Raw genomic sequence first — 25,602 nt, forward strand, 5'->3', positions numbered from 1 at the left:
TTGAGGATCCTGTTCAATCAGGTCAAGAATGTTATTTAAATAGACTGTTTGAGGAGTTAAAAATACACCTCAGTGGATGAAGGTGTGGTGAGGAAGGACTGGAATGTTCTCTGACAGGTGGTAGTCTATTTATAGGATCTGTGTTGTAGCCAACCAACAGGAAGTGTATTCAGCCCAGGAATAGTCTAACACCAGGACCCATATTCACAAAGAGTCTCAGAGTAGGAGAGCTGATTTATTTTATTTTAAAGTTGAACCTTTATTTAACTAGGCAAGTCAGTTAATTAAGAACAAATTCTTGTTTACAATGACGGCCTAGGAAAAGTGGGTTAACTGCCTTGATCAGAGGCAGAACGACAGATTTTTACCTTGCCGGTTCATGGATTCAATCCAGCAACCTTTTCGATTACTGCTCAAACGCTCTAACCACTAGGTTACCTTACCACCCCATGATCTAGGATCAGGTCTTCTCTTTTATTCATTATGATTTAAAAGGCAAAACCGATCCTACTTCAACACTACTCTGAGACGCTTTGTGAATACAGGCCCAAACATAGATATACTTAATTTGTGGTCATGTTCTGAAGGGTCTAACCTTTCTTTGTTACCACAAACGTGGAACATGAAGTAGGTTACTATGCACATAGGTAGTAGATAGGTATGTAGACAATGTTATTTTAAGAAAAATTATTTTTCATGTGACGACCCAATTGACTCCGACGCAGAGGAAGTGAGAACCTGCTGATTGAAACAATCAGTGGAAATTCTTGCAGACACCGCAGGGGTTCAAACTGTAGAACCCAGTTCCTACATTTGAATATAAAAATGTATTTTATCAAACAAAACTATGCTTCAGTTTATCTCTGGGACCCATAGGATGACAAATCAGAGCAAGATTACTGAATGTAAGCACATAATTTACCTTCAGAGGTAAATGTATCAAACCAATTGCCGTGATAAATGTTTTGCTGTTGTTGTGCACTCTCTTCAAACAATAGCATGGTATTTATTCACTGTAATAGCTACTGTAAATTGGACACTGCAGTTAGATTAAAAATAATTTAAGCTTTCTGCCCATATGAGACGAGTCTATGTCCTGGAAAGTTTGCTGTTACTTACAAACGTCATGCTAATCACATTAACACACTGTTACGTCCAGACCTTAGTTCCTTTTTTATGTTTCTATTTTAGTTTGGTCAGGGCGTGTGTTGGGGTGGGCATTCTATGTTTTTGTTCTATGTTTTTGTATTTCTGTGTTTGGCCTGGTATGGTTCCCAATCAGAGGCAGCTTTCTATCGTTGTCTCTGATTGAGAACCATACTTAGGTAGCCTGTTCCCACCTGGTGTTTGTGGGTAGTTGTTTTCTGTCTCTGCACCAGACAGAACTGTTTCAGTTATTCTTTTTGTCATTTTCGTATTTAGTGTTCAGTTGCTAACAAGTATTAACATGGACACGTACTACGCTGCATTTTGGTCCGATCTTGACTTCTCTTCCTCAGATGACGAGGAGAACCGTTACAGAACTACCCACCACCAAAGGACCAAGCAGCGTGCTGAGGAGCAACAGAGCTATCTGGAGAAATGGACATGGGAGGAGATACTGGAAGGCAAGGGACCCTGGGCACAGGCTGGGGTCCATCCAGGCGCCGCCAGAGTCTCCCGCCTGTCCGGCGCCGCCAAAGCCTCCCGCCTGTCCGGCGCCGCCAAAGCCCCCCGCCTGTCCGGCGCCGCCAGAGCCCCCCGCCTCTCCGGCGCCGCCAGAGCCCCCCTCCTGTCCGGCGCCGCCTGAGCCCCCCTCCTGTCCGGCGCCGCCTGGGCCCCCCTTCACTCCGGAGCCGCCAGAGCCTCAGTCCAGAGACGCCCTCTACGAGGGTCTTCAGTCCGGAGCCCGCTGCGGACTGAAGCTGCACCCGAGCTGCTGCCGTAAGAAGGCCCACCCCCGACCCTCCCCTTTGGGGGGGGGTACTGTCACGCCCTGGCCATAGTGAGGCTTTTTATTCTCTATTTTGGTTAGGCCAGGGTGTGACTAGGGTGGGCATTCTATGTTCATTTTCTATGTTTTTGATTTCAGTGTTTGGCCGGGTGTGGTTCTCAATCAGGGACAGCTGTCTATCGTTGTATCATACTTAGGTAGCTCTTGCCCACATGGGTTTTGTGGGTAGTTATTTTCTGTTTAGTGTGTTCTGTAGGTCATGTTTTGTCATATATTGTCTTGTCCTTGTGCTTTCCCTTCTGTTCGTTTCCCCCTGCTGGTCTTATTAGGTTCGTTCCCTCTTTCTATCCCTCTCTCTCCCCCTCCCTCTCTCTCTTCTCTCTATCGTTCCGTTCCTGCTCCCAGCTGTTCCTCATTCTCCTAACTCACTCATTTACTCTTTTCACACCTGTCCCCTATTTTGCCCTCTGATTAGAGCCCCTATTTCTCCCCTTGTTTTCCGCTTCTGTCCTTGTCGGATCCTTGTATGATGTTCGCTGTTCTGTGTCCTTGTCTCGCCCTGTCGTGTTTTATCTTCTTCAGATGCTGCGTATGAGCAGGTGTCTTAGTCTGCTACGGTCGGTGCCTTCCCGAAGCAACCTGCAGTCTATGGTCGAGTCTCCAGTCAGTCCTCGCAACTACGAGTGGATTTCAGTTTTTCCTGTTTGGTTTTCTCCTTGATATTTCCAGGATTATTACTTTTGTCATATACTGGAATAAAGACTCTGTTTTCGTTAAGTCGCTTTTGGGTCCTCATTCACCAGCATAACAGAAGGATCCGACCAAGAATGGACCCAGCGACTACGGATTCTTGTAACACTGCCGTCGAGATCCAGGGAGCAATGCTCGGCAGACACGAGCAGGAATTGTCTGCTGCTCGTCATGCCGTTGAGACCCTGGCCGCTCAGGTTTCCGACCTCTCAGGACAGTTTCAGAGTCTTCGTCTCGTGCCACCAGCTACTTCCTGGTCTTCCGAGTCTCCGGAACCTAGGGTTAATAACCCACCATGTTACTCTGTGCAGCCCACTGAGTGCCGCTCCTTTCTCACCCAGTGTGATATTGTGTTCTCTCTCCAACCCAACACATACTCAAGAGAGAGAGCTCGGATTGCTTACGTCATTTCACTCCTTACTGGTCGGGCTCGAGAGTGGGGCACAGCTATCTGGGAGGCAAGGGCTGAGTGTTCTAACAATTACCTGAACTTTAAAGAGGAGATGATACGGGTTTTTGATCATTCAGTTTTTGGTAGGGAGGCTTCTAGGGCCCTGGCTTCCCTATGTCAAGGTGATCGATCCATAACGGATTACTCTATAGAGTTTCGCACTCTTGCTGCCTCTAGTGACTGGAACGAGCCGGCGCTGCTCGCTCGTTTTCTGGAGGGACTCCACGCTGAGGTTAAGGATGAGATTCTCTCCCGGGAGGTTCCTTCCAGTGTGGACTCTTTGATTGCACTCGCCATCCGCATAGAACGACGGGTAGATCTTCGTCACCGAGCTCGTGGAAGAGAGTTCGCGTTAACGGTGTTCCCCCTCTCCGCATCGCAACCATCTCCTCCCTCCGGCTCAGAGACTGAGCCCATGCAGCTGGGAGGTATTCGCATCTCGACTAAGGAGAGGGAACGGAGGATCACCAACCGCCTTTGCCTCTATTGCGGTTCTGCTGGACATTTTGTCAATTCATGTCCAGTAAAAGCCAGAGCTCATCAGTAAGCGGAGGGCTACTGGTGAGCGCTACTACTCAGGTCTCTCCATCAAGATCCTGTACTACCATGTCGGTCCATCTATGCTGGACCGGTTCGGCTGCTTCATGCAGTGCCTTGATAGACTCTGGGGCTGAGGGTTGTTTTATGGACGAAGCATGGGCTCGGAAACATGACATTCCTCTCAGACAGTTAGGGAAGCCCACGCCCATGTTCGCCTTAGATGGTAGTCTTCTCCCCAGTATCAGATATGAGACACTACCTTTAACCCTCACAGTATCTGGTAACCACAGTGAGACCATTTCCTTTTTGATTTTTCGTTCACCTTTTACACCTGTTGTTTTGGGTCATCCCTGGCTAGTATGTCATAATCCTTCTATTAATTGGTCTAGTAATTCTATCCTATCCTGGAACGTTTCTTGTCATGTGAAGTGTTTAATGTCTGCTATCCCTCCTGTTTCTTCTGTCCCCTCTTCTCAGGAGGAACCTGGTGATTTGACAGGAGTGCTGGAGGAATATCATGATCTGCGCACGGTCTTCAGTCGGTCCAGAGCCAACTCCCTTCCTCCTCACCGGTCGTATGATTGTAGTATTGATCTCCTTCCGGGGACCACTCCCCCTCGGGTTAGACTATACTCTCTGTCGGCTCCCGAACGTAAGGCTCTCGAGGATTATTTGTGTCATGTTTTGTCATATATTGTCTTGTCCTTGTGCTTTCCCTTCTGTTCGTTTCCCCCTGCTGGTCTTATTAGGTTCGTTCCCTTTTTCTATCCCTCTCTCTCCCCCTCCCTTTCTCTCTTCTCTCTATCGTTCCGTTCCTGCTCCCAGCTGTTCCTCATTCTCCTAACTCACTCATTTAGTCTTTGCACACCTGTCCCCTATTTTGCCTTCTGATTAGAGTCCCTATTTCTCCCCTTGTTTTCCACTTCTGTCCTTGTCGGATCCTTGTATGATGTTCGCTGTGCTGTGTCCTTGTCTCGCCCTGTCGTGTCTTGTCTCCTTCAGATGCTGCGTGTGAGCAGGTGTCTTAGTCTGCTACGGTCGGTGCATTCCTGAAGCAACCTGCAGTCAATGGTCGAGTCTCCAGTCTGTCCTCGTTACTACGAGTGGATTTAATTTTTTTCCTGTTTTGTTTTCTTCTTGAGTTTTCCAGGATTATTACTTTTGCCTTTTACTGGAATAAAGACTCTGTTTTCGCTAAGTCGCTTTTGGGTCCTCATTCACCTGTATAACAATTTGTCTGTTTCTCTCGACGCCGGCACCGTAGTGCCTTCTTCCTCTCCCGCCGGAGCGGGGTTTTTTTTTGTTAAGAAGAAGGACGGTACTCTGCGCCCCTGCGTGGATTATCGAGGGCTGAATGACATAACGGTTAAGAATCGTTATCCGCTTCCCCTTATGTCGTCAGCCTTCGAGATTCTGCAGGGAGCCAGGTTCTTTACTAAGTTGGACCTTCGTAACGCTTACCATCTCGTGCGCATCAGAGAGGGGGACGAGTGGAAAACGGCGTTTAACACTCCGTTAGGGCATTTTGAGTACCGGGTTCTGCCGTTCGGTCTCGCTAATGCTCCAGCTGTTTTTCAGGCATTAGTTAATGATGTACTGAGAGACATGCTGAACATCTTTGTTTTTGTCTACCTTGACGATATCCTGATTTTTTTTTTTCACCGTCACTCGAGATTCATGTTCAGCACGTTCGACGTGTACTCCAACGCCTTTTAGAGAATTGTCTCTACGTGAAGGCTGAGAAGTGCGCCTTTCATGTCTCCTCTGTCACATTTCTCGGTTCTGTTATTTCCGCTGAAGGCATTCAGATGGATCCCGCTAAAGTCCAGGCTGTCAGTGATTGGCCCGTTCCAAGGTCACGTGTCGAGTTGCAGCGCTTTCTAGGTTTCGCTAATTTCTATCGGCGTTTCATTCATAATTTCGGTCAAGTTGCTGCCCCTCTCACAGCTCTTACTTCTGTCAAGACGTGCTTTAAGTGGTCCGGTTCCGCCCAGGGAGCTTTTGATCTCCTCAAGAAGCGTTTTACGTCCGCTCCTATCCTCGTTACTCCTGACGTCACTAAACAATTCATTGTCGAGGTTGACGCTTCAGAGGTGGGTGTGGGAGCCATTCTATCCCAGTGCTTCCAGTCTGACGATAAGGTCCATCATTGCGCTTATTTTTCTCATCGCCTGTCGCCATCGGAACGCAACTATGATGTGGGTAACCGTGAACTGCTCGCCATCCGCTTAGCCCTAGGCGAATGGCGACAGTGGTTGGAGGGGGCGACCGTTCCTTTTGTCGTTTGGACTGACCATAAGAACCTTGAGTACATCCGTTCTGCCAAACGACTTAATGCACGTCAAGCTCGTTGAGCGTTGTTTTTCGCTCGTTTCGAGTTCGTGATTTCTTATCGCCCGGGTAACAAGAACACCAAGCCTGATGCCTTATCTCGTCTCTTTAGTTCTTCTGTGGCTTCTACCGATCCCGAGGGGATACTTCCTGATGGGCGTGTTGTCGGGTTGACTGTCTGGGGAATTGAGAGACAGGTTAAGCAAGCAAGCACTCACTCACACTGCGTCGCCGCGCGCTTGTCCTAGTAACCTTCTTTTCGTTCCTGTTTCTACTCGTCTGGCTGTTCTTCAGTGGGCTCACTCTGCCAAGTTAGCTGGCCACCCCGGCGTTCGGGGTACACTTGCATCTATTCGCCAGCGGTTTTGGTGGCCTACTCAGGAGCGTGACACGCGCCGTTTCGTGGCAGCTTGTTCGGACTGCGCGCAGACTAAGTCAGGTAACTCTCCTCCTGCCGGTCGTCTCAGACCGCTTCCCATTCCTTCTCGACCATGGTCTCACATCGCCTTAGACTTCATTACCGGTCTGCCTTCGTCTGCGGGGAAGACTGTGATTCTTACGGTTGTCGATAGGTTCTCTAAGGCGGCACATTTCATTCCCCTCGCTAAGCTTCCTTCCGCTAAGGAGACGGCACAAATCATCATTGAGAATGTGTTCAGAATTCATGGCCTCCCGTTAGACGCCGTTTCAGACAGAGGTCCGCAATTCACGTCACAGTTTTGGAGGGAATTCTGTCGTTTGATTGGTGCTTCCATCAGTCTCTCTTCCGGTTTTCATCCCCAGTCTAACGGTCAAGCAGAAAGGGCCAATCAGACGATTGGTCGCATATTACGCAGCCTTTCTTTTAGAAACCCTGCGTCTTGGGCAGAACAGCTCCCCTGGGCAGAATACGCTCACAACTCGCTTCCTTCGTCTGCTACCGGGCTATCTCCGTTTCAGAGTAGTCTGGGGTACCAGCCTCCTCTGTTCTCGTCCCAGCTCGCCGAGTCCAGCGTTCCCTCCGTTCAGGCGTTTGTTCAACGTTGTGAGCGCACCTGGAGGAGGGTGAGGTCTGCACTTTGCCGTTACAGGGCGCAGACTGTGAGAGCCGCCAATAAACGTAGGATTAAGAGTCCTAGGTATTGTCGCGGCCAGAGAGTGTGGCTTTCCACTCGTAACCTTCCCCTTACGACAGCTTCTCGCAAGTTGACTCCGCGGTTCATTGGTCCGTTCCGTGTCTCCCAGGTCGTCAATCCTGTCGCTGTGCGACTGCTTCTTCCGCGACATCTTCGTCGCGTCCACCCTGTCTTCCATGTCTCCTGTGTCAAGCCCTTTCTTCGCGCCCCGTTCGTCTTCCCCCCGTCCTTGTCGAGGGCGCACCTATTTACAAAGTACGAAAGATCATGGACATGCGTTCTCGGGGACGTGGTCACCAGTACTTAGTGGATTGGGAGGGTTACGGTCCTGAGGAGAGGAGTTGGGTTCCATCTCGGGACGTGCTGGACCGTTCGCTGATTGATGATTTCCTCCATTGCCGCCAGGGTTCCTCCTCGAGTGCGCCAGGAGGCGCTCGGTGAGTGGGGGGGTACTGTCATGTTTTGTCATATATTGTCTTGTCCTTGTGCTTTCCCTTCTGTTTGTTTCCCCCTGCTGGTCTTATTAGGTTCGTTCCCTCTTTCTATCCCTCTCTCTCCCCCTCCCTCTCTCTCTTCTCTCTATCGTTCCGTTCCTGCTCCCAGCTGTTCCTCATTCTCCTAACTCACTCATTTACTCTTTTCACACCTGTCCCCTATTTTGCCCTCTGATTAGAGCCCCTATTTCTCCCCTTGTTTTCCGCTTCTGTCCTTGTCGGATCCTTGTATGATGTTCGCTGTTCTGTGTCCTTGTCTCGCCCTGTCGTGTTTTATCTTCTTCAGATGCTGCGTATGAGCAGGTGTCTTAGTCTGCTACGGTCGGTGCCTTCCCGAAGCAACCTGCAGTCTATGGTCGAGACTCCAGTCAGTCCTCGCAACTACGAGTGGATTTCAGTTTTTCCTGTTTTGTTTTCTCCTTGATATTTCCAGGATTATTACTTTTGTCATATACTGGAATCAAGACTCTGTTTTCGTTAAGTCGCTTTTGGGTCCTCATTCACCAGCATAACACTGTCCACAACTCGTCCCTCATAGGTGACGCATTACAATGATTCATTGCTGTTTCCTGCCTGTAGCTCACTAGTCCCTATGAGGTGCTTAGTGATACAGGTTATGTGCTCTATAGGCAATTGGTTCCTGGAAATTAGATTAAATTAAGAATTGCCTCTGTCTGTTACCACAGAAGGGGTGATTTTTTTTTTTTTTTTTTTTTTTTTTTTTTTCAGAGCTTCTTCCAGCTGGATTGTAAAGGTGCTATGGCACTGGTACCTGTGGCGGGTGTGATAACCTTCATTATAGCGTTTTTTTTTTCTCCATTTACATACATTACATTTAAGTCATTTAGCAGACGCTCTTATCCAGAGCGACTTACAAATTGGTGCATTCACCTTATGACATCCAGTGGAACAGTCACTTTACAATAGTGCATCTAAATCTTAAAGGGGGGGGGTGAGAAGGATTACTTATCCTATCCTAGGTATTCCTTAAAGAGGTGGGGTTTCAGGTGTCTCCGGAAGGTGGTGATTGACTCCGCTGTCCTGGCGTCGTGAGGGAGTTTGTTCCACCATTGGGGGGCCAGAGCAGCGAACAGTTTTGACTGGGCTGAGCGGGAACTGTACTTCCTGGGCTGAGCGGGAACTGTACTTCCTCAGTGGTAGGGAGGCGAGCAGGCCAGAGGTGGATGAACGCAGTGCCCTTGTTTGGGTGTAGGGCCTGATCAGAGTCTATTTTTTAATGTGTGTGGTTCAGTGCTGGGTGCAAGCTGGTTACCAGTGCGCATCTTACCGCCTGTTGTGACAGAAGTGGCAGAAGTGGCACTGCCAATCGGGGTACCATTTGTTACAGGATCCCCCAAACCCAGAGTAGAATGAGCTATCATGCAAACCTTAGCACATAAACAGTTGTGTCGAAACAAGGTGTCAACCCAAGCAATTTGATCAAATTGACATAATAAATGAAATGGCATTCATTTGAAATTGCATTGGTTTTCCATAAATGGCTACTGCGTTGGACCTGAAACCGTTCCTGAGAGTATTCCTTGGGCCAAATTATACCCAAGATGGTTTATCTTCATACATACTGTAGGCCTAAGGCAGTGTTTCCAACAGTCCTCCAGGACTACCAACAGCACACAGTTTTGTTGTAGCCCTGGACAGTTTTGATGTTAGTTGACAAGTGTAATCAGGTTTTCTTGTCCAGGGCTACAACAAAATTGTGTACTGTTGGCAGTCCTGGAGGACAGTTGGAAACACTGCCTTAGGCCTACAGTATGTATGAAGATAAACCGTCTTGGGTATAATTTAAAAGAAGGGAAGTGTGGTTTAGATGCACAATGTGTGTCTCTCTCCAGAATGCACTCTCTCCTGCCAATTTATGTGTATTTATTTCATAACTTCATTGTGTAAATTGTTTGCCCTCTGATAGTTAGCATCTATCAATTCCCCATTACATACAATATATCACCAGTAGTACATTTACCATTAATCCCAATAATTTGTTTAGTTACAGTCATTTCTGATAATGCATTCAATATATTCTTATTACAGTCATTACAGAGTGAACACGTTGTTTTCAGAGCTCACAACCTTTGATACACTTGTGAGAAACAAGTTATGCGCTTCTGTGCCTGATAAGCAGGATTTTCAACTTGCAGATTTTTGTCAATGATATGTCTGTGCTATGTCTCTCTCCGTCAGAACACAGCGCAAAAAAAACTTCCACACATCCTGTTCTTCTGACGAGATAGAAAGTCTGCTAACCCGACCGTTCTGAGGCTTCTGACTGTCACATGACCCAGTTAAATGAGTAGAAACTGGTTACTAATACACAGTGTTGTCTAAACAAGGAAATTATGACGATTTGTCATGATGTATTTTTTTTGTCTCACTACCTCAATCAACAACCAAACACATCTGAAACAGAGAACTGGTACAGGAAGCGACAAACTGCCACATAAAGTTAGATTCTCTCCCGCCAAAACCTTCTCATGGTAACACTTGACCTAAACTAAAGCATCCTGGTGTAATGCTTTATAAGTTGTTATTAGCATGTAGGAGCCTTTATGATGTCTTATAAAAAAGGCTTGTAATATGTTTTGTTTATTTTATTTTTACAGGGACAGTGCACATTAATCAACGTTTCAGTAAAAGTGCCGGTTTTAGCCAGCCGGCCAATTTTCAACCGCAGTCCCTTCTATCTTTCTATGCATTAACTGTTAAACTATCTGGCTGTTATTTGGTTCAGATGCATAATGCATAATTTACACAAATGCTTGAAGTAAAAAGTGACCTTTTCAGTAAAATGTGTGAAGCTTCTTCAACAAAACTGGTCTTTAATAAACCTTAGAATGTTCTAAGTAAATTATCAGTGTTTTGAAGGATTGAAGCAGTAATTGTTGTGTGTGTGTGTATGTATGTGTTTTTATTGAATTTATATTCAGTAAGATCCTAATTTAGCAAACAAATGCATTCATTACGTTGGAAATCTTTTTGTTTTTACATATATACAGTGCAACAAGAACATGTTTACATTGTCATTCCTTCACATATTAATTCTCCAACATGTTATAATGTTTTTCAGCTTACATGCCTCATGGCGTGGTGTCAGATTAAAAACATATCCTATTCTAACTTTGTATTGGTTTTAAAATACACACTTAGTAGATAATCCTATCTAATGTCTCATCAAATAACTCCACTGATCAACTGCAGATACCTGCTCATGCAGTTGCTGCTCTGGCTGTTAACATGCTACATAATATGCATCCTTGAAAACATCCCCCAAGACACAGAAAGTCCCTAACTATCACATACTCTGCAAGGTAATCCCCCAGCACCCCATCTCTGTCATAGAAATACAATCTATTTCTATGTTCTATGTAATCCTTTTCTATGTATTATATGTCTATTTGACATTTTTATTAATTTAGCTGACTCTCTTATCCAGAGCGACTCACAGGAGCAATTAGGGTTAAGCACCTTGCTTAAGGGCACATCACCTAGTCAACTCAGGGATTCAAACCAGCGACTTTTCAGTTACTGGCGCAATGCTCTTAACCACTAGCTGCTGCTGCCCCTGTTGTGTTTATCTTTCAAGTGGAAGCACATAGACTACTAGACACAAATGTCAACAAGGATTCAAAGTCACTTCTGTATGTTCTGTTTCCCTTTGGCCTCTTATCTCTGTACCCAGTAGAATTCACATTTGGAAACATCTTCTTAGGGAATCCCATTTGCAAACCCTTCTTGGCTGTCTAACATTGCAGTCCATTGTTGGAAGCCTCGGTCCAGTTTCTACCGTTGGTATTCATTTACACCTTAATGTAGTCTGATGCAGAGTCCAGTAAGGTCCTGTAGATGTTGGATCTGAGGAACCTGGGGTAGGAGTCTTTCTCCATCAATCTGTACACAATCCTTTGGGCCTCGTCGAAGCAAACTGTGGTGGGCGTCTTCACATTCCGCCTGATGAGATCTCTGGTCTGGTGGTCAATGTTGATCTGGCGAGAGAGAGAGTAAACTGATGAGACTTGGTGGATACAAGCAGATGTGTCCATATATAGTAAATAGTAAATATAGTATAGTAAATACATACATACATGATCAAAGATCTACATGCTTTTCGTAAAGTATTATAAACAGGGTGGTTTGAGCCCTGAATGCTGATTGGCTGAAAGCCATGATATATCAGATCTTATACCACATGTATGACAAAATATTTATTTTTACTGTTCTAATTAAGTTTGTTACCAGTTTATAATAGCAATAAGGCACCTTGGGGGTTTGTGGTATATGGCCAATATACCACGGTTAAGGGCAGTAATCCAGGCACTCCACGTTGAATCGTGTGTAAAAACAGCCCTCTGACTACAACATACCTCTTTTGGAGCCTCGGCTTCAATATATGTCTTGTAGATTTTCTTGGCCCTGGAGGACAGCCTGAAGGACGACTTGATCTTCTTGTAGTCTTGACAGATCAGCCAGAACTCAATGTTCTCGTCACTGAACTCCGACTTCAGGAAGGCTTGAAATGTTGTCATGCCATCTAAAGAGGGGAGGGGGCACACACACACACACAGACTTAGCTAGGCTGAACAACCTGCAAACCTATGAAAATGGACATATGACGATTATATCATCAACCTCCTGTTGCATGTTTAAATGTTGTTTTGAAGTGCATGAAATGCTTACATTTCGATGCGAGAAGTCTCTCCAAAGACTGGGACCACAGGATAATTTCCTCAGGGCTAAGTCTGTAAAAGTGGAGGACATTTAGTTTCAGATCAAAACCCTGGATGGAGATGTGGATCCTGGATGTGTCCTGACAGAGTCTACCTTATTTACCGTTTAGTGTTGGGGGATTGGGAAGGTCTGCGCTGTAGTCTGGATTTCAAGTCGCTTCCTCTGAAACATGAAGTAAATAGGTGAATACACTGTGAAACACAAGAATACACACAAAAAAGTGCACATGCACAATAAACCCAAAAGATATCTGGTTCCTAAGTGCAAAGGAAACCAGCAACATCATTCAATGTGTTTTTTTTTTACAACAATTAAATGTGCACAAGTGCCGAAGGACCAATAAACCAACTTTGAATGTAAAATGTATCAACAATACTGCAAAAACTCACCTCGTCTGATTTCTCCTCTTGTCGTCCATGTCCATGCTGTGTGAATGCAGTTCCCTTGATGGTGACGTGATGGAGATAGGCATGTTTGGGGGAACAATAGTTGGGTTCTGTGTATGTAGCACTCAGTGTTGTGGTTCTCTGTTAGTTGTCAAAGTGTATCTATTTTGACAGTCTCATCAACACCCCTCTTTATACAGAATATGGCTGCTGTGAGCGTCATGCGTTTCGTTCGTTACAAACCGCAAAAATAGAGGAAGTAAGGTATGACGCTCGTTTGTTCAAACCAGCTCAATGCAGTTGCTTGTCTGCACGTTCAGAAACCTGCACAGGTCATTGCCTGTCGAGAGTAAGGCCAGGAGATGCAAATGTGACAGTGGAAATTTAAACAACAGATAAGCAGATATTTACCTTTACTCTGCTAGTTGGCACAGGTAAAAAAAAAATCTAATTGTTAAAGTTTTCAAACATTTGTCAGGTGGAAGTTGTACTTTCATAAGAAGGCCTTTTGATTTCAGGTCCCATGATTCTGGAACTTCTGTTTCCACCATTCTACATGTGACTCTATATCTTAAAAAAAAATACAGTTTACCCTCTGTTCGTTAACACATTTACAAGCATTTTTGGGGTGTGCGTCAATGCCTGCTTTTTTTTTACTAGACTTTCTACCAACAAACTTTTGCCTTTTGAAGAGTATAACATTTTGTATGAGACAGTACAGTACAATATTTTGGTGTAGGTGTCAGTAGAGTTGGTATCATGACACCTGGATGGATTATTTCCTCATTAATCATCTCATCTGGAGTTTTTGGCAGACGTTATTGGTCCTTTGTAGCTCAGATGGTAGAGCTTGGCGCTTGCAACGGCAGGATAAGTGGGTTAGATTCCCGGGACCACCCATATGTAAAATGTATGCATGCATGACTGTAAGCATCTGCTAAATGGCATATATTACAAATGGAATAGGGTACAAGCAGTAGGGAAAATACAGTACCTCAAATATTTGCCTGGATTCATCACTGAAAACCCCCACTGCCCATCTTTTAGTCTGCCAGTAGTGGCCTCCGACATTTCCTTTTCTGTCACAGAGAACCAATCATATACCGTATGTTATATACACAGATACATTGGGGCCGGATCACAATAGTAATTTACATAAAATAAAAAAAAGTTAGTCTTGACTATAGGTTTAGACATCATGCTGTCAAAGACACTTAAAGTGGTTCTCCAGAGCTTTAAAAAATGTAGATATTTTAGCCAGTAGTTTTGAAAGTGGTCCCCGAAAGTTGTGAACAATTGTGTACTACATCATCCATTTCCTATGACATGTTACGTCCTGTAAATTTGTACGATATGTTCCACATTTGTAAGTGCTTTAATATCCCAGACTGCATCTTCAAGTTAAAAAGAAAGGCAGATCTTTAGCATATGACAACTGAGCTGACACAACCAGTAGTCAGTGTTGCTTTTACATCAGTGATGCTAACAGTAGGTGCCACTGGGAAGGATCAGTCAGGATAACAGTGTGATGGTCACATGGTAGCAGAGAACATAATGCTTCACATACAGTCCTCAGGAATACGTGACCGTTTCACGCTGTGTCCTGTTCTGTATGATGTGTCATGTAAACATTGTAGATCAACATAAAACAAATGATATTCAAATAGTATATTGACCACAGCAATGCAGGTTCAATTCAGCAGTTTTTCTCATCACTTTAAAGCATTCCTGTCAGCTTTGTATCCGTTAATCTCTCTCTCCTCTCTCTCTCTCTCTCTCTCTCTCTCTCTCTCTCTCTCTCTCTGTGTGCATCTGAGTGTTTGTGTGCACGCCTTGTAGATTTGTACTGTACAGTAGGTCTACCACCATCAGAGGTAAATAAGAGCAGAGAAAACCCAGAGGAAGTTGTGGTGTTCACAACTTAACCCCACCCCTGCCATGTAGTTTACATAGCACCTCTGAAAATAACCTGAACATTCAAAAACCAAACAGAACAAAACGTCCCACTTTCGGTTGGCAGATCACATGTGACTGACCAAACCACCTACTTCCTCTGTCCTACCCAGCCAACTGAAATGTGTAATGTCATATGAGGACCTGAAAATAAATAAATTAAATATCCCATATATTAAATATATGGGAGGCAGTGTATTCGACATGAGCTAAAGTCAGTCCACTGACATAGGATTGTTCTAAGTTCCACTGACATAGGATTGTTCTAAGTTCCACTGACATAGGATTGTTCTAAGTTCCACTGACATAGGATTGTTCTAAGTTCCACTGACATAGGATTGTTCTAAGTTCCACTGACATAGAACAATCCTATGTTCCAATGACATATAATTGTTCTAAGTTCCACTGACATAGGATTGTTCTATGTTCCACTGACATTAGATTGTTCTATGTTCCACTGACATAGGATTGTTCTAAGTTCCAATGACATAGAATTGTTCTAAGTTCCAATGACATAGGATTGTTCTAAGTTCCAATGACATAGGATTGTTCTATGTTCCACTGATATTAGATTGTTCTATGTTCCACTGACATAGGATTGTTCTAAGTTCCAATGACATAGAATTGTTCTAAGTTCCACTGACATAGGATTGTTCTAAGTTCCACTGACATAGGATTGTTCTAAGTTCCACTGACATGGCCAGTGGAACTTAGAACAATCCTATGTCAGTGGAACATAGAACAATCCTATGTTCCAATGGCATAGGATTGTTCTATGTTCCACTGACATAGGATTGTTCTATGTTCCACTGACATAGAATTGTTCTAAGTTCAACTGACATAGGATTGTTCTATGTTCCACTGACATAGAACAATCCTATGTTCCAATGACATAGAATTGTTCTAAGTTCCAATGACATAGGATTGTTCTAAGTTCCAATGACATAGGATTGTTCTATGTTCCACTGACATAGGATTGTTCTATGTTCCAATGACATAGAATTGTTCTAAGTTCCACTGACATAGGATTGTTCTATGTTCCACTGACATAGGATTGTTCTAAGTTCCACTGACATAGGATTGTTCTATGTTCCACTGAAATAGTATTGTTCTAAGTTCCACTGACATAGGATTGTTCTATGTTCCAATGACATAGGATTGTTCTATGTTCCACTGACATAGAACAATCCTATGTTCCAATGACATAGAATTGTTCTATGTTCCACTGACATAGGATTGTTCTAAGTTCCAATGACATAGAATTGTTCTAAGTTCCACTGACATAGGATTGTTCTAAGTTCCACTGACATAGGATTGTTCTAAGTTCCACTGACATGGCCAGTGGAACTTAGAACAATCCTATGTCAGTGGAACATAGAACAATCCTATGTTCCAATGGCATAGGATTGTTCTATGTTCCACTGACATAGGATTGTTCTATGTTCCACTGACATAGGATTGTTCTATGTTCCACTGACATAGGATTGTTCTATGTTCCACTGACATAGAATTGTTCTAAGTTCCACTGACATAGGATTGTTCTATGTTCCAATGACATAGAATTGTTCTAAGTTCCAATGACATAGGATTGTTCTAAGTTCCAATGACATAGGATTGTTCTATGTTCCACTGACATAGGATTGTTCTATGTTCCAATGACATAGAATTGTTCTAAGTTCCACTGACATAGGATTGTTCTATGTTCCACTGACATAGGATTGTTCTATGTTCCAATGACATAGAATTGTTCTAAGTTCCACTGACATAGGATTGTTCTATGTTCCACTGACATAGGATTGTTCTAAGTTCCACTGACATAGGATTGTTCTATGTTCCACTGAAATAGGATTGTTCTATGTTCCACTGAAATAGGATTGTTCTAAGTTCCACTGACATAGGATTGTTCTATGTTCCAATGACATAGGATTGTTCTATGTTCCACTGACATAGAACAATCCTATGTTCCAATGACATATAATTGTTCTAAGTTCCAATGACATAGGATTGTTCTAAGTTCCACTGACATAGGATTGTTCTATGTTCAAATGACATAGAATTGTTCTAAGTTCCACTGACATAGGATTGTTCTATGTTCCACTGACATAGGATTGTTCTAAGTTCCACTGACATAGGATTGTTCTATGTTCCACTGAAATAGGATTGTTCTATGTTCCAATGACATAGGATTGTTCTATGTTCCACTGACATAGAACAATCCTATGTTCCAATGACATAGAATTGTTCTAAGTTCCACTGACATAGGATTGTTCTAAGTTCCACTGACATAGGATTGTTCTAAGTTCCACTGACATAGGATTGTTCTATGTTCCAATGACATAGGATTGTTCTATGTTCCACTGACATAGAACAATCCTATGTTCCAATGACATAGAATTGTTCTAAGTTCCAATGACATAGGATTGTTCTAAGTTCCAATGACATAGGATTGTTCTATGTTCCACTGACATAGGATTGTTCTATGTTCCACTGACATAGGATTGTTCTAAGATCCACTGACATAGGAATGTTCTAAGTTCCACTGACATGGCCAGTGGAACTTAGAACAATCCTATGTCAGTGGAACATAGAACAATCCTATGTTCCAATGGCATAGGATTGTTCTATGTTCCACTGACATAGGATTGTTCTATGTTCCACTGACATAGGATTGTTCTATGTTCCACTGACATAGAATTGTTCTAAGTTCCACTGACATAGGATTGTTCTATGTTCCACTGACATAGAACAATCCTATGTTCCAATGACATAGAATTGTTCTAAGTTCCAATGACATAGGATTGTTCTAAGTTCCAATGACATAGGATTGTTCTATGTTCCACTGACATAGGATTGTTCTATGTTCCAATGACATAGAATTGTTCTAAGTTCCACTGACATAGGATTGTTCTATGTTCCACTGACATATGATTGTTCTAAGTTCCACTGAAATAGGATTGTTCTAAGTTCCACTGACATAGGATTGTTCTATGTTCCAATGACATAGGATTGTTCTATGTTCCACTGACATAGAACAATCCTATGTTCCAATGACATAGAATTGTTCTAAGTTCCAATGACATAGGATTGTTCTAAGTTCCACTGACATAGGATTGTTCTATGTTCCACTGACATAGGATTGTTCTATGTTCCAATGACATAGGATTGTTCTATGTTCCAATGACATAGAATTGTTCTAAGTTCCACTGACATAGGATTGTTCTATGTTCCACTGACATAGGATTGTTCTAAGTTCCACTGACATAGGATTGTTCTATGTTCCACTGAAATAGGATTGTTCTATGTTCCACTGAAATAGGATTGTTCTAAGTTCCACTGACATAGGATTGTTCTATGTTCCAATGACATAGGATTGTTCTATGTTCCACTGACATAGAACAATCCTATGTTCCAATGACATATAATTGTTCTAAGTTCCAATGACATAGGATTGTTCTAAGTTCCAATGACATAGGATTGTTCTATGTTCCACTGACATAGGATTGTTCTATGTTCAAATGACATAGAATTGTTCTAAGTTCCACTGACATAGGATTGTTCTATGTTCCACTGACATAGGATTGTTCTAAGTTCCACTGACATAGGATTGTTCTATGTTCCACTGAAATAGGATTGTTCTATGTTCCAATGACATAGGATTGTTCTATGTTCCACTGACATAGTTCCAATGACATAGAATTGTTCCAATGTTCCAATGACATAGGATTGTTCTAAGTTCCAATGACATAGGATTGTTCTATGTTCCACTGACATAGGATTGTTCTATGTTCCACTGACATAGGATTGTTCTATGTTCCAATGACATAGGATTGTTCTATGTTCCACTGACATAGAACAATCCTATGTTCCAATGACATAGAATTGTTCTAAGTTCCAATGACATAGGATTGTTCTAAGTTCCAATGACATAGGATTGTTCTATGTTCCACTGACATAGGATTGTTCTATGTTCCACTGACATAGGATTGTTCTAAGTTCCACTGACATAGGAATGTTCTATGTTCCACTGACATAGAACTTGTTCTAAGTTCCAATGACTGTTCTAAGTTCCAATGAACTATAGACACAATTGTTCTATGTTCCAATGACATAGGATTGTTCTATGTTCCACTGACATAGGATTGTTCTATGTTCCACTGACATAGGATTGTTCTATGTTCCAATGACATAGAATTGTTCTAAGTTCCAATGACATAGGATTGTTCTAAGTTCCAATGACATAGGATTGTTCTATGTTCCACTGACATAGGATTGTTCTATGTTCCAATGACATAGAATTGTTCTAAGTTCCACTGACATAGGATTGTTCTATGTTCCACTGACATAGGATTGTTCTAAGTTCCACTGACATAGGATTGTTCTATGTTCCAATGACATAGGATTGTTCTAAGTTCCAATGACATAGGATTGATCTATGTTCCACTGACATAGGATTGTTCTATGTTCCACTGACATAGGATTGTTCTAAGTTCCACTGACATAGGATTGTTCTAAGTTCCACTGACATGTTCCAGTGACTTAGAACAATCCTATGTTCAATGACATAGAACAATTCTATGTTCCAATGGCATAGGATTGTTCTATGTTCCACTGACATAGGATTGTTCTATGTTCCACTGACATAGGATTGTTCTATGTTCCACTGACATAGGATTGTTCTAAGTTCCACTGACATAGGATTGTTCTATGTTCTATGTTCCACTGAAATAGAACAATCCTATGTTCCAATGACATAGAATTGTTCTAAGTTCCAATGACATAGGATTGTTCTAAGTTCCAATGACATAGGATTGTTCTATGTTCCACTGACATAGGATTGTTCTATGTTCCAATGACATAGAATTGTTCTATGTTCCACTGAAATAGGATTGTTCTAAGTTCCACTGACATAGGATTGTTCTATGTTCCAATGACATAGGATTGTTCTATGTTCCACTGACATAGAACAATCCTATGTTCCAATGACATAGAATTGTTCTAAGTTCCAATGACATAGGATTGTTCTAAGTTCCAATGACATAGGATTGTTCTATGTTCCAATGACATAGGATTGTTCTATGTTCCACTGACATAGGATTGTTCTATGTTCCACTGACATAGGATTGTTCTATGTTCCACTGACATAGGATTGTTCTAAGTTCCACTGACATAGGATTGTTCTATGTTCCACTGACATAGGATTGTTCTATGTTCCAATGACATAGGATTGTTCTAAGTTCCACTGACATAGGATCGGCATATTGACACATTAGGTACTGTGCGTTGTTTTGAAAGCTAACGGACTACTGAATGCACTGTGATAGTATTGTTTACCTCCTAACATACCTGCTAACTGCAGCCCACACAGAGCATTCAGATTGGATTATTTACAATTTTGTACATGATAACATATTTTATATATTTTTTTACATTTAAACGTAACCTTTTATTTTAACTAGACAAGTCAGTTAAGAACAAATTCTTATTTACAACAACGGCCTACCCCGGCCAAACCCTAACCCAGACAAGGCTGGGCCAATTGTGCGCCGCCCTATGGGATACAGACCCCCCCCATATTATATATAACTAGAAAAAGGACATTTCATGAAGAAAATGTGTGTGCTATTTTCAGCTATTTTTAGAGGCCAGTATAGAATTCAAGCCCAACAGACATTGGAGACTTTAAACTTTCTATGAAACCACGTGTATTCTGGGAAACATGTACTGTATATCTAGGCTCACTTTGCATGCCCTCACCATGGTTACGTAAAGTATGCAAATGGCCTCTATCAGGCCATCGCACAGCAATGCACCTTTGACCCCAGTACGCACATTAAACTCACTTTTCAGAGCATCTAAACACTGTGGTTTAAAGCTTTATTTGATCAGTCTTGAAAATCTTGAAAATCTCGTTGTACTGTCCTTCAATGATGAGAAAGTTCCTCCAAAAATGTCCACACGTTGTCTGTAACATAATATGGTGGTGGTTCATAACGGTCGATCTGAAACTTGTGCAGCGTCTGTTTTCTGTGCTAAATGTACACACCATTCACTGTAGGAGGAAGTTTCTCCTCATCTTCTGGTGCAGGGCCAGTTTCATTTGATTAAGTTAAAGCCTCCATACTACAATAACGATAAGTTCATTTGAGAGCTTTGCTGCCATCTGGAGTTGGAAACCTCCACGCACTTCAGGGACCATATCCCTCCAAAACCCTTCTAACCATTCAAAAAATATGTCATTGTAATTTTAATTGAACCTTTATTTAACTAGGCAAGTCAGTTAAGAACAAAATCTTATTTATAATTACAGCCTACACCGGCCAAACCCGGACGACACTGGGCCAATTGTGCGCCGCCCTATGGGACTCCCATCACGGCCGGTTGTGATACAGCCCTATGGGACTCCCATCACGTCCGGTTGTGATACAGCCCTATGGGACTCCCATCACGACCGGTTGTGATACAGCCCTATGGGACTCCCATCACGACCGTGTTGTGATACAGCCCTATGGGACTCCCATCACGACCGTGTTGTGATACAGCCCTATGGGACTCCCATCACGACCGTGTTGTGATACAGCCCTATGGGACTCCCATCACGACCGGTTGTGATACAGCCCTATGGGACTCCCATCACGGCCGTGTTGTGATACAGCCCTATGGGACTCCCATCACGACCGTGTTGTGATACAGCCCTATGGGACTCCCATCACGACCGTGTTGTGATACAGCCCTATGGGACTCCCATCACGACCGGTTGTGATACAGCCCTATGGGACTCCCATCACGGCCGGTTGTGATACAGCCCTATGGGACTCCCATCACGACCGGTTGTGATACAGCCCTATGGGACTCCCATCACGGCCGGTTGTGATACAGCCCTATGGGACTCCCATCACGACCATGTTGTGATACAGCCCTATGGGACTCTCATCACGGCCGGTTGTGATACAGCCTGGATTCTTGAAGTGTGTCAACTTGCTCACGCCCCCCTCATGGATTTTGAAGTATTGGATTGATGCCAGCTCGGGCAAGAGGGAGTTTGCATCATATTTCTTATTTCCATTTATATTTATCCACGATGGGGAGTGAATGTGTGCTCTCTCCAGGGAGAAGGGAAGTTAATCGGACCACAAATCATGGTCAATCAAAACAATTGGGATGTTTTGCATCAAATTCAAAATGATAGCGATACATTGTGAAAGAAAAGTCCTTCTCTTTGTCTCCCTGGTTGACTGGGAACTTTAAAGGCCTGAATATCACTTTGTATTGCAGTAGTCAGTACACCTATTGCACCTATCTCTCCACACAGAAGGACAGGAGTTTGGAAACTCATTTGCATAGTTTATATTATTTTGAATATGATGCTTGATTCATTCAGATCATTTTGAGACAGTTTCAATTTGAGACAGTATCAGATTACATAATAAAATTACAAAAGTGTTAATACTATTGATACAAATTAAGAGCTTATTTTGTCAATTAATTTATGGTCAAAAGGGGTAACTTTTAGTCTCTAACAGCAACTTTAGTCTCTAACAGTGAAATACAACAACATTTCACACATTATAATATATACAGTAATTCCTCTTCTATTTTAAGTGAGAATGGAATCAACCCATGAAATGTAGTCACAAGTTTAAGAAAAGCTATCTCTGATATCAGCCTATAGCCGTGGTATATTGGTCATATACCACAAACCCCCGAGGTGCCTTATTGCTGTTATAAACTGGTTACCAACGTAATTAGAGCAGTAAAAATAAATGTTTTGTCATACCCGTGGTATACGGTCTGATATACCACAGCTGTCAGTCAATCAGCATTCAGGGCTGGAACCAACCAGTTTATACTTCATGTTTTAGAGTAGTGTTTCTCAACCTCTGGACCAGTTAGATAATTTCTGGTTAGATGGGTAGCTGACAGCCATTTAGTCTGTTCTCAAGTGCTAGTTTTAATGGGGCAATCTGCAGTTGCGAAATCCATTTTTGGGGGTATAGATTAATGATATGTACCCATTGAGTCTTGACAAATATAACACACGAGTATAGTTCAACTGCCAAAATCCATCAGAACCCCAAATATTAGCTTATTTTACTCCAATGCTGTAAACGCTGTTACATTTCTTCAGGCCCATTCCTGAGGTTTTTACCAAAACAGAGGAGAGGTTTCCCATTTTGTCATTTCAATTGAGGATTGCCACACATTAAAGGGATAGTTCACTATTTTGCATCACTATGATACAATACGTTTCTACTTGCATTGCTTCATGTAGCCTTTTCCTGCAGTCAATGACCAAAAGCTTCATCTTTGGCCTCATGGGTGGAATGTTATTCATATATTTAATAATTTCATCATTAATAAAGATGATTAAAAAAGCCCAACAAAAATCTGGTATTTCAGTTTTGTTATATTTCAGTCTTCTGTGATGTATATAAAGTGTAATATTGGGATGCAAACTCTATATCTGACATGGTACATGTGTCTTCTTTTTTGTAAGCCCATAACCATGTGTGTGAGGTGTATACTTTTGTTTCAAAGTAGATTTGTTTAAGACCACCAAGAGTCACTCCGTGTGACCCTGATTTAGCCCACTGCCGTAAAAGGTTAAAACTTTCTAGCCAGGATATTCTGGACATCGCTAAACTACATCCCAGGTAACAAAACCCTAGGTCAATTGAAAATAAGATAACACCTCCAAAAAGTGAATTACCCCTTTAATCTAAGTGGTCCTCCATGGATGGAGGGACTATATATATCTTGCCAATCTGTGGTACATACAAGTTTGAGAAACACTTTTAGAGTGTTTGTCGTTTGAGAGAGTCACCTTGCTCCCCTCAGCATATCCTGGTAGACGTCTGACTTGAGGAATCGTGGGTAACAATCCCTGGCCATCAGACTGTAGATCAACTTCTGTGCCGTGTCGAACGAGGTCAGGCTCGGCTGAGAGATGTTCTTGGTGATATTTTCTCTGGTCCCACAATCAATATTGATCTTTAAACAAGACACAATATACAGTAATATGCATTTCTTTGGTCTTTCTTTTTTCATTATATTGATTTCTAGATTTATCTAGATCTTATGTCTACTGACTACACAGCTCATACCGATTAAATATCTCTGTAATAAATATCTGCATATGCGCAATGACAAGCATTACCAGGTGTAGATCCAACCAGGTCCTTTAAGGAATTTATTAATTTTCAGAGAAGTTTGTTATATCAAATAGTGTTGAAATGTGGAGTTTTATACTGTTTTACCAGATTGTGATAACATATGTGTCAAGCATGTCAGAGTAGGAGTGCTGATCTAGGATCAGTTATCTCATGGCCCATTTAATCTTATTCATTATGATCTAAAAGGATAAACTGATCCTCGTTCAGAATCAGCCCTGGGTAGGTTACTTTCTAAATGTAATCTGTTACAGTTACTAGTTACCGGTCCAAAATTGTAATCAGTAATGCCACTTTTGTATTACCCAAAACTCAGTAACGTAATCATATTATTTTCAGTTACTTTTGGATTACTTTCCCCTTGAGAGGCATTAGAGGAAGACATAAACGATCCATCAAAAGCATTTGGTGTGTCATCATCGTCATCTCTGACTTGTGGTCAGACTCGCTCAGGTGGAACAAACTTAAACTTGCATCTGTTTTCAACACTGATTAGAATGTCATTGAGAAAATGGAAATGTGTCATAATGTATATTTTGTCTTTGCAACATCCTTCCTGAATTTAAAAGTAATCCTCAAAGTAATCATCTAGTTTTCCAAAAGTATCTGTAATCTGATTACAATATTTTTTGCAGGTCACATGACTGATTACAGTTACAGTTTCTTTGTAAATCAGATTACATGTAACCAATTACATGTAATCAGTTCCTCCCCAATGCTGTTCAGCACCATGATACATAGTCCCAGATGGTTACTTACCTGTCTCGGTGCTTCACATTCTACAAATTCTGAGTAGATCCTGTTTGCAGATGAGATCATCTCTGGAAGAGACGTGATGTTCTTGTACTCCTCACAGGCCAGCCAAAACAGAATATTCTCCTCACTATACTCTGATTTAAGGAATTCTCGGAAAGCCGCCTGCCCGGCTGGAAATAGGGAGGAATATGAAAAGGAAAAATGTAAGATTTATTGGAAATAGGAATTTCTCAGTGTTTGTCATTGTTATAAAGTATATGAACAAGAGTTCTGATAAAGTCAGTAATGTGGTCCTGTAGCTCAGTTGGTAGAGCATGGCGCTTGTAACGCCAGGGTAGTGGGTTCAATCCCGGGGACCACCCATACGTAGAATGTATGCACACATGACTGTAAGTCGCTTTGGATAAAAGCATCTGCTAAATGGCATATATTATTATTATTATTACTAACTTGATACATTTTAGTTACTGGCAGTAATACTAACTTGATACATATAGTTACTGGTAACAGACACTAATAATATCCTATATCCGATATCCTCCGTAACTCGTTTAGCAGGCTTGGTGATGTCTTTCAGACAGGCAATATAATAAAAAGATATAACTTCGTCCTCACGTTTACAACCCAGGAGTTTGTCCACAGACTCTCCCCAAGTCTCAGCCTCTTCAAGCGGGTCCTTGGGAAAGCAACAAAATCTACCCTTGAAAAGAGTGTTGAGATCCATCACTAGCGCAGTAATCAGTGGTTCTCAAAACACAATATCAAATCTACCTCACACCTGGAGAGAAAATAGATTAATATCATTTTCATCAATTCGTTTTTTTTTTTGTCCAGTCAACAGAGCATCAAAAATTCAAATGACCTGTTATCCAATACATTATATATTTATATCGACTTAAATCTCAAAATGGACATACGACACTTCACATTTCTGTAGCAAGTTGTAATTTACGTTGAAAAATTGAGTTATTAATTTACAGAATCAG

General features: G+C 42.2%; 2 protein-coding genes across 2 annotated transcripts; both read right to left on the minus strand.

Annotated features, from left to right (window-relative positions):
• Positions 1 to 9,483: 9,483 nt before the first annotated feature.
• On the minus strand, positions 9,484 to 12,926 carry LOC124041010 (regulator of G-protein signaling 21-like). Its single transcript, XM_046358159.1, has 5 exons — positions 12,744 to 12,926; positions 12,457 to 12,516; positions 12,304 to 12,365; positions 11,991 to 12,157; positions 9,484 to 11,612 (listed from the first exon to the last, which is right to left on the minus strand). The coding sequence occupies exons 1-5, from the start codon at positions 12,824 to 12,826 to the stop codon at positions 11,427 to 11,429; spliced, it is 558 nt and encodes a 185-aa protein (XP_046214115.1). The 5' UTR covers positions 12,827 to 12,926; the 3' UTR covers positions 9,484 to 11,426.
• Positions 12,927 to 23,287: 10,361 nt separating this feature from the next.
• LOC124040688 (regulator of G-protein signaling 21-like) lies at positions 23,288 to 25,340 on the minus strand. Its single transcript, XM_046357763.1, has 3 exons — positions 25,232 to 25,340; positions 24,620 to 24,786; positions 23,288 to 23,681 (listed from the first exon to the last, which is right to left on the minus strand). The coding sequence occupies exons 1-3, from the start codon at positions 25,338 to 25,340 to the stop codon at positions 23,511 to 23,513; spliced, it is 447 nt and encodes a 148-aa protein (XP_046213719.1). The 3' UTR covers positions 23,288 to 23,510.
• Between the last annotated feature and the right edge of the window lie 262 nt (positions 25,341 to 25,602).

The sequence above is a fragment of the Oncorhynchus gorbuscha genome, linkage group LG08 (assembly GCF_021184085.1).
Source record: "Oncorhynchus gorbuscha isolate QuinsamMale2020 ecotype Even-year linkage group LG08, OgorEven_v1.0, whole genome shotgun sequence".
Taxonomy (NCBI): Eukaryota; Metazoa; Chordata; class Actinopteri; order Salmoniformes; family Salmonidae; genus Oncorhynchus; species Oncorhynchus gorbuscha.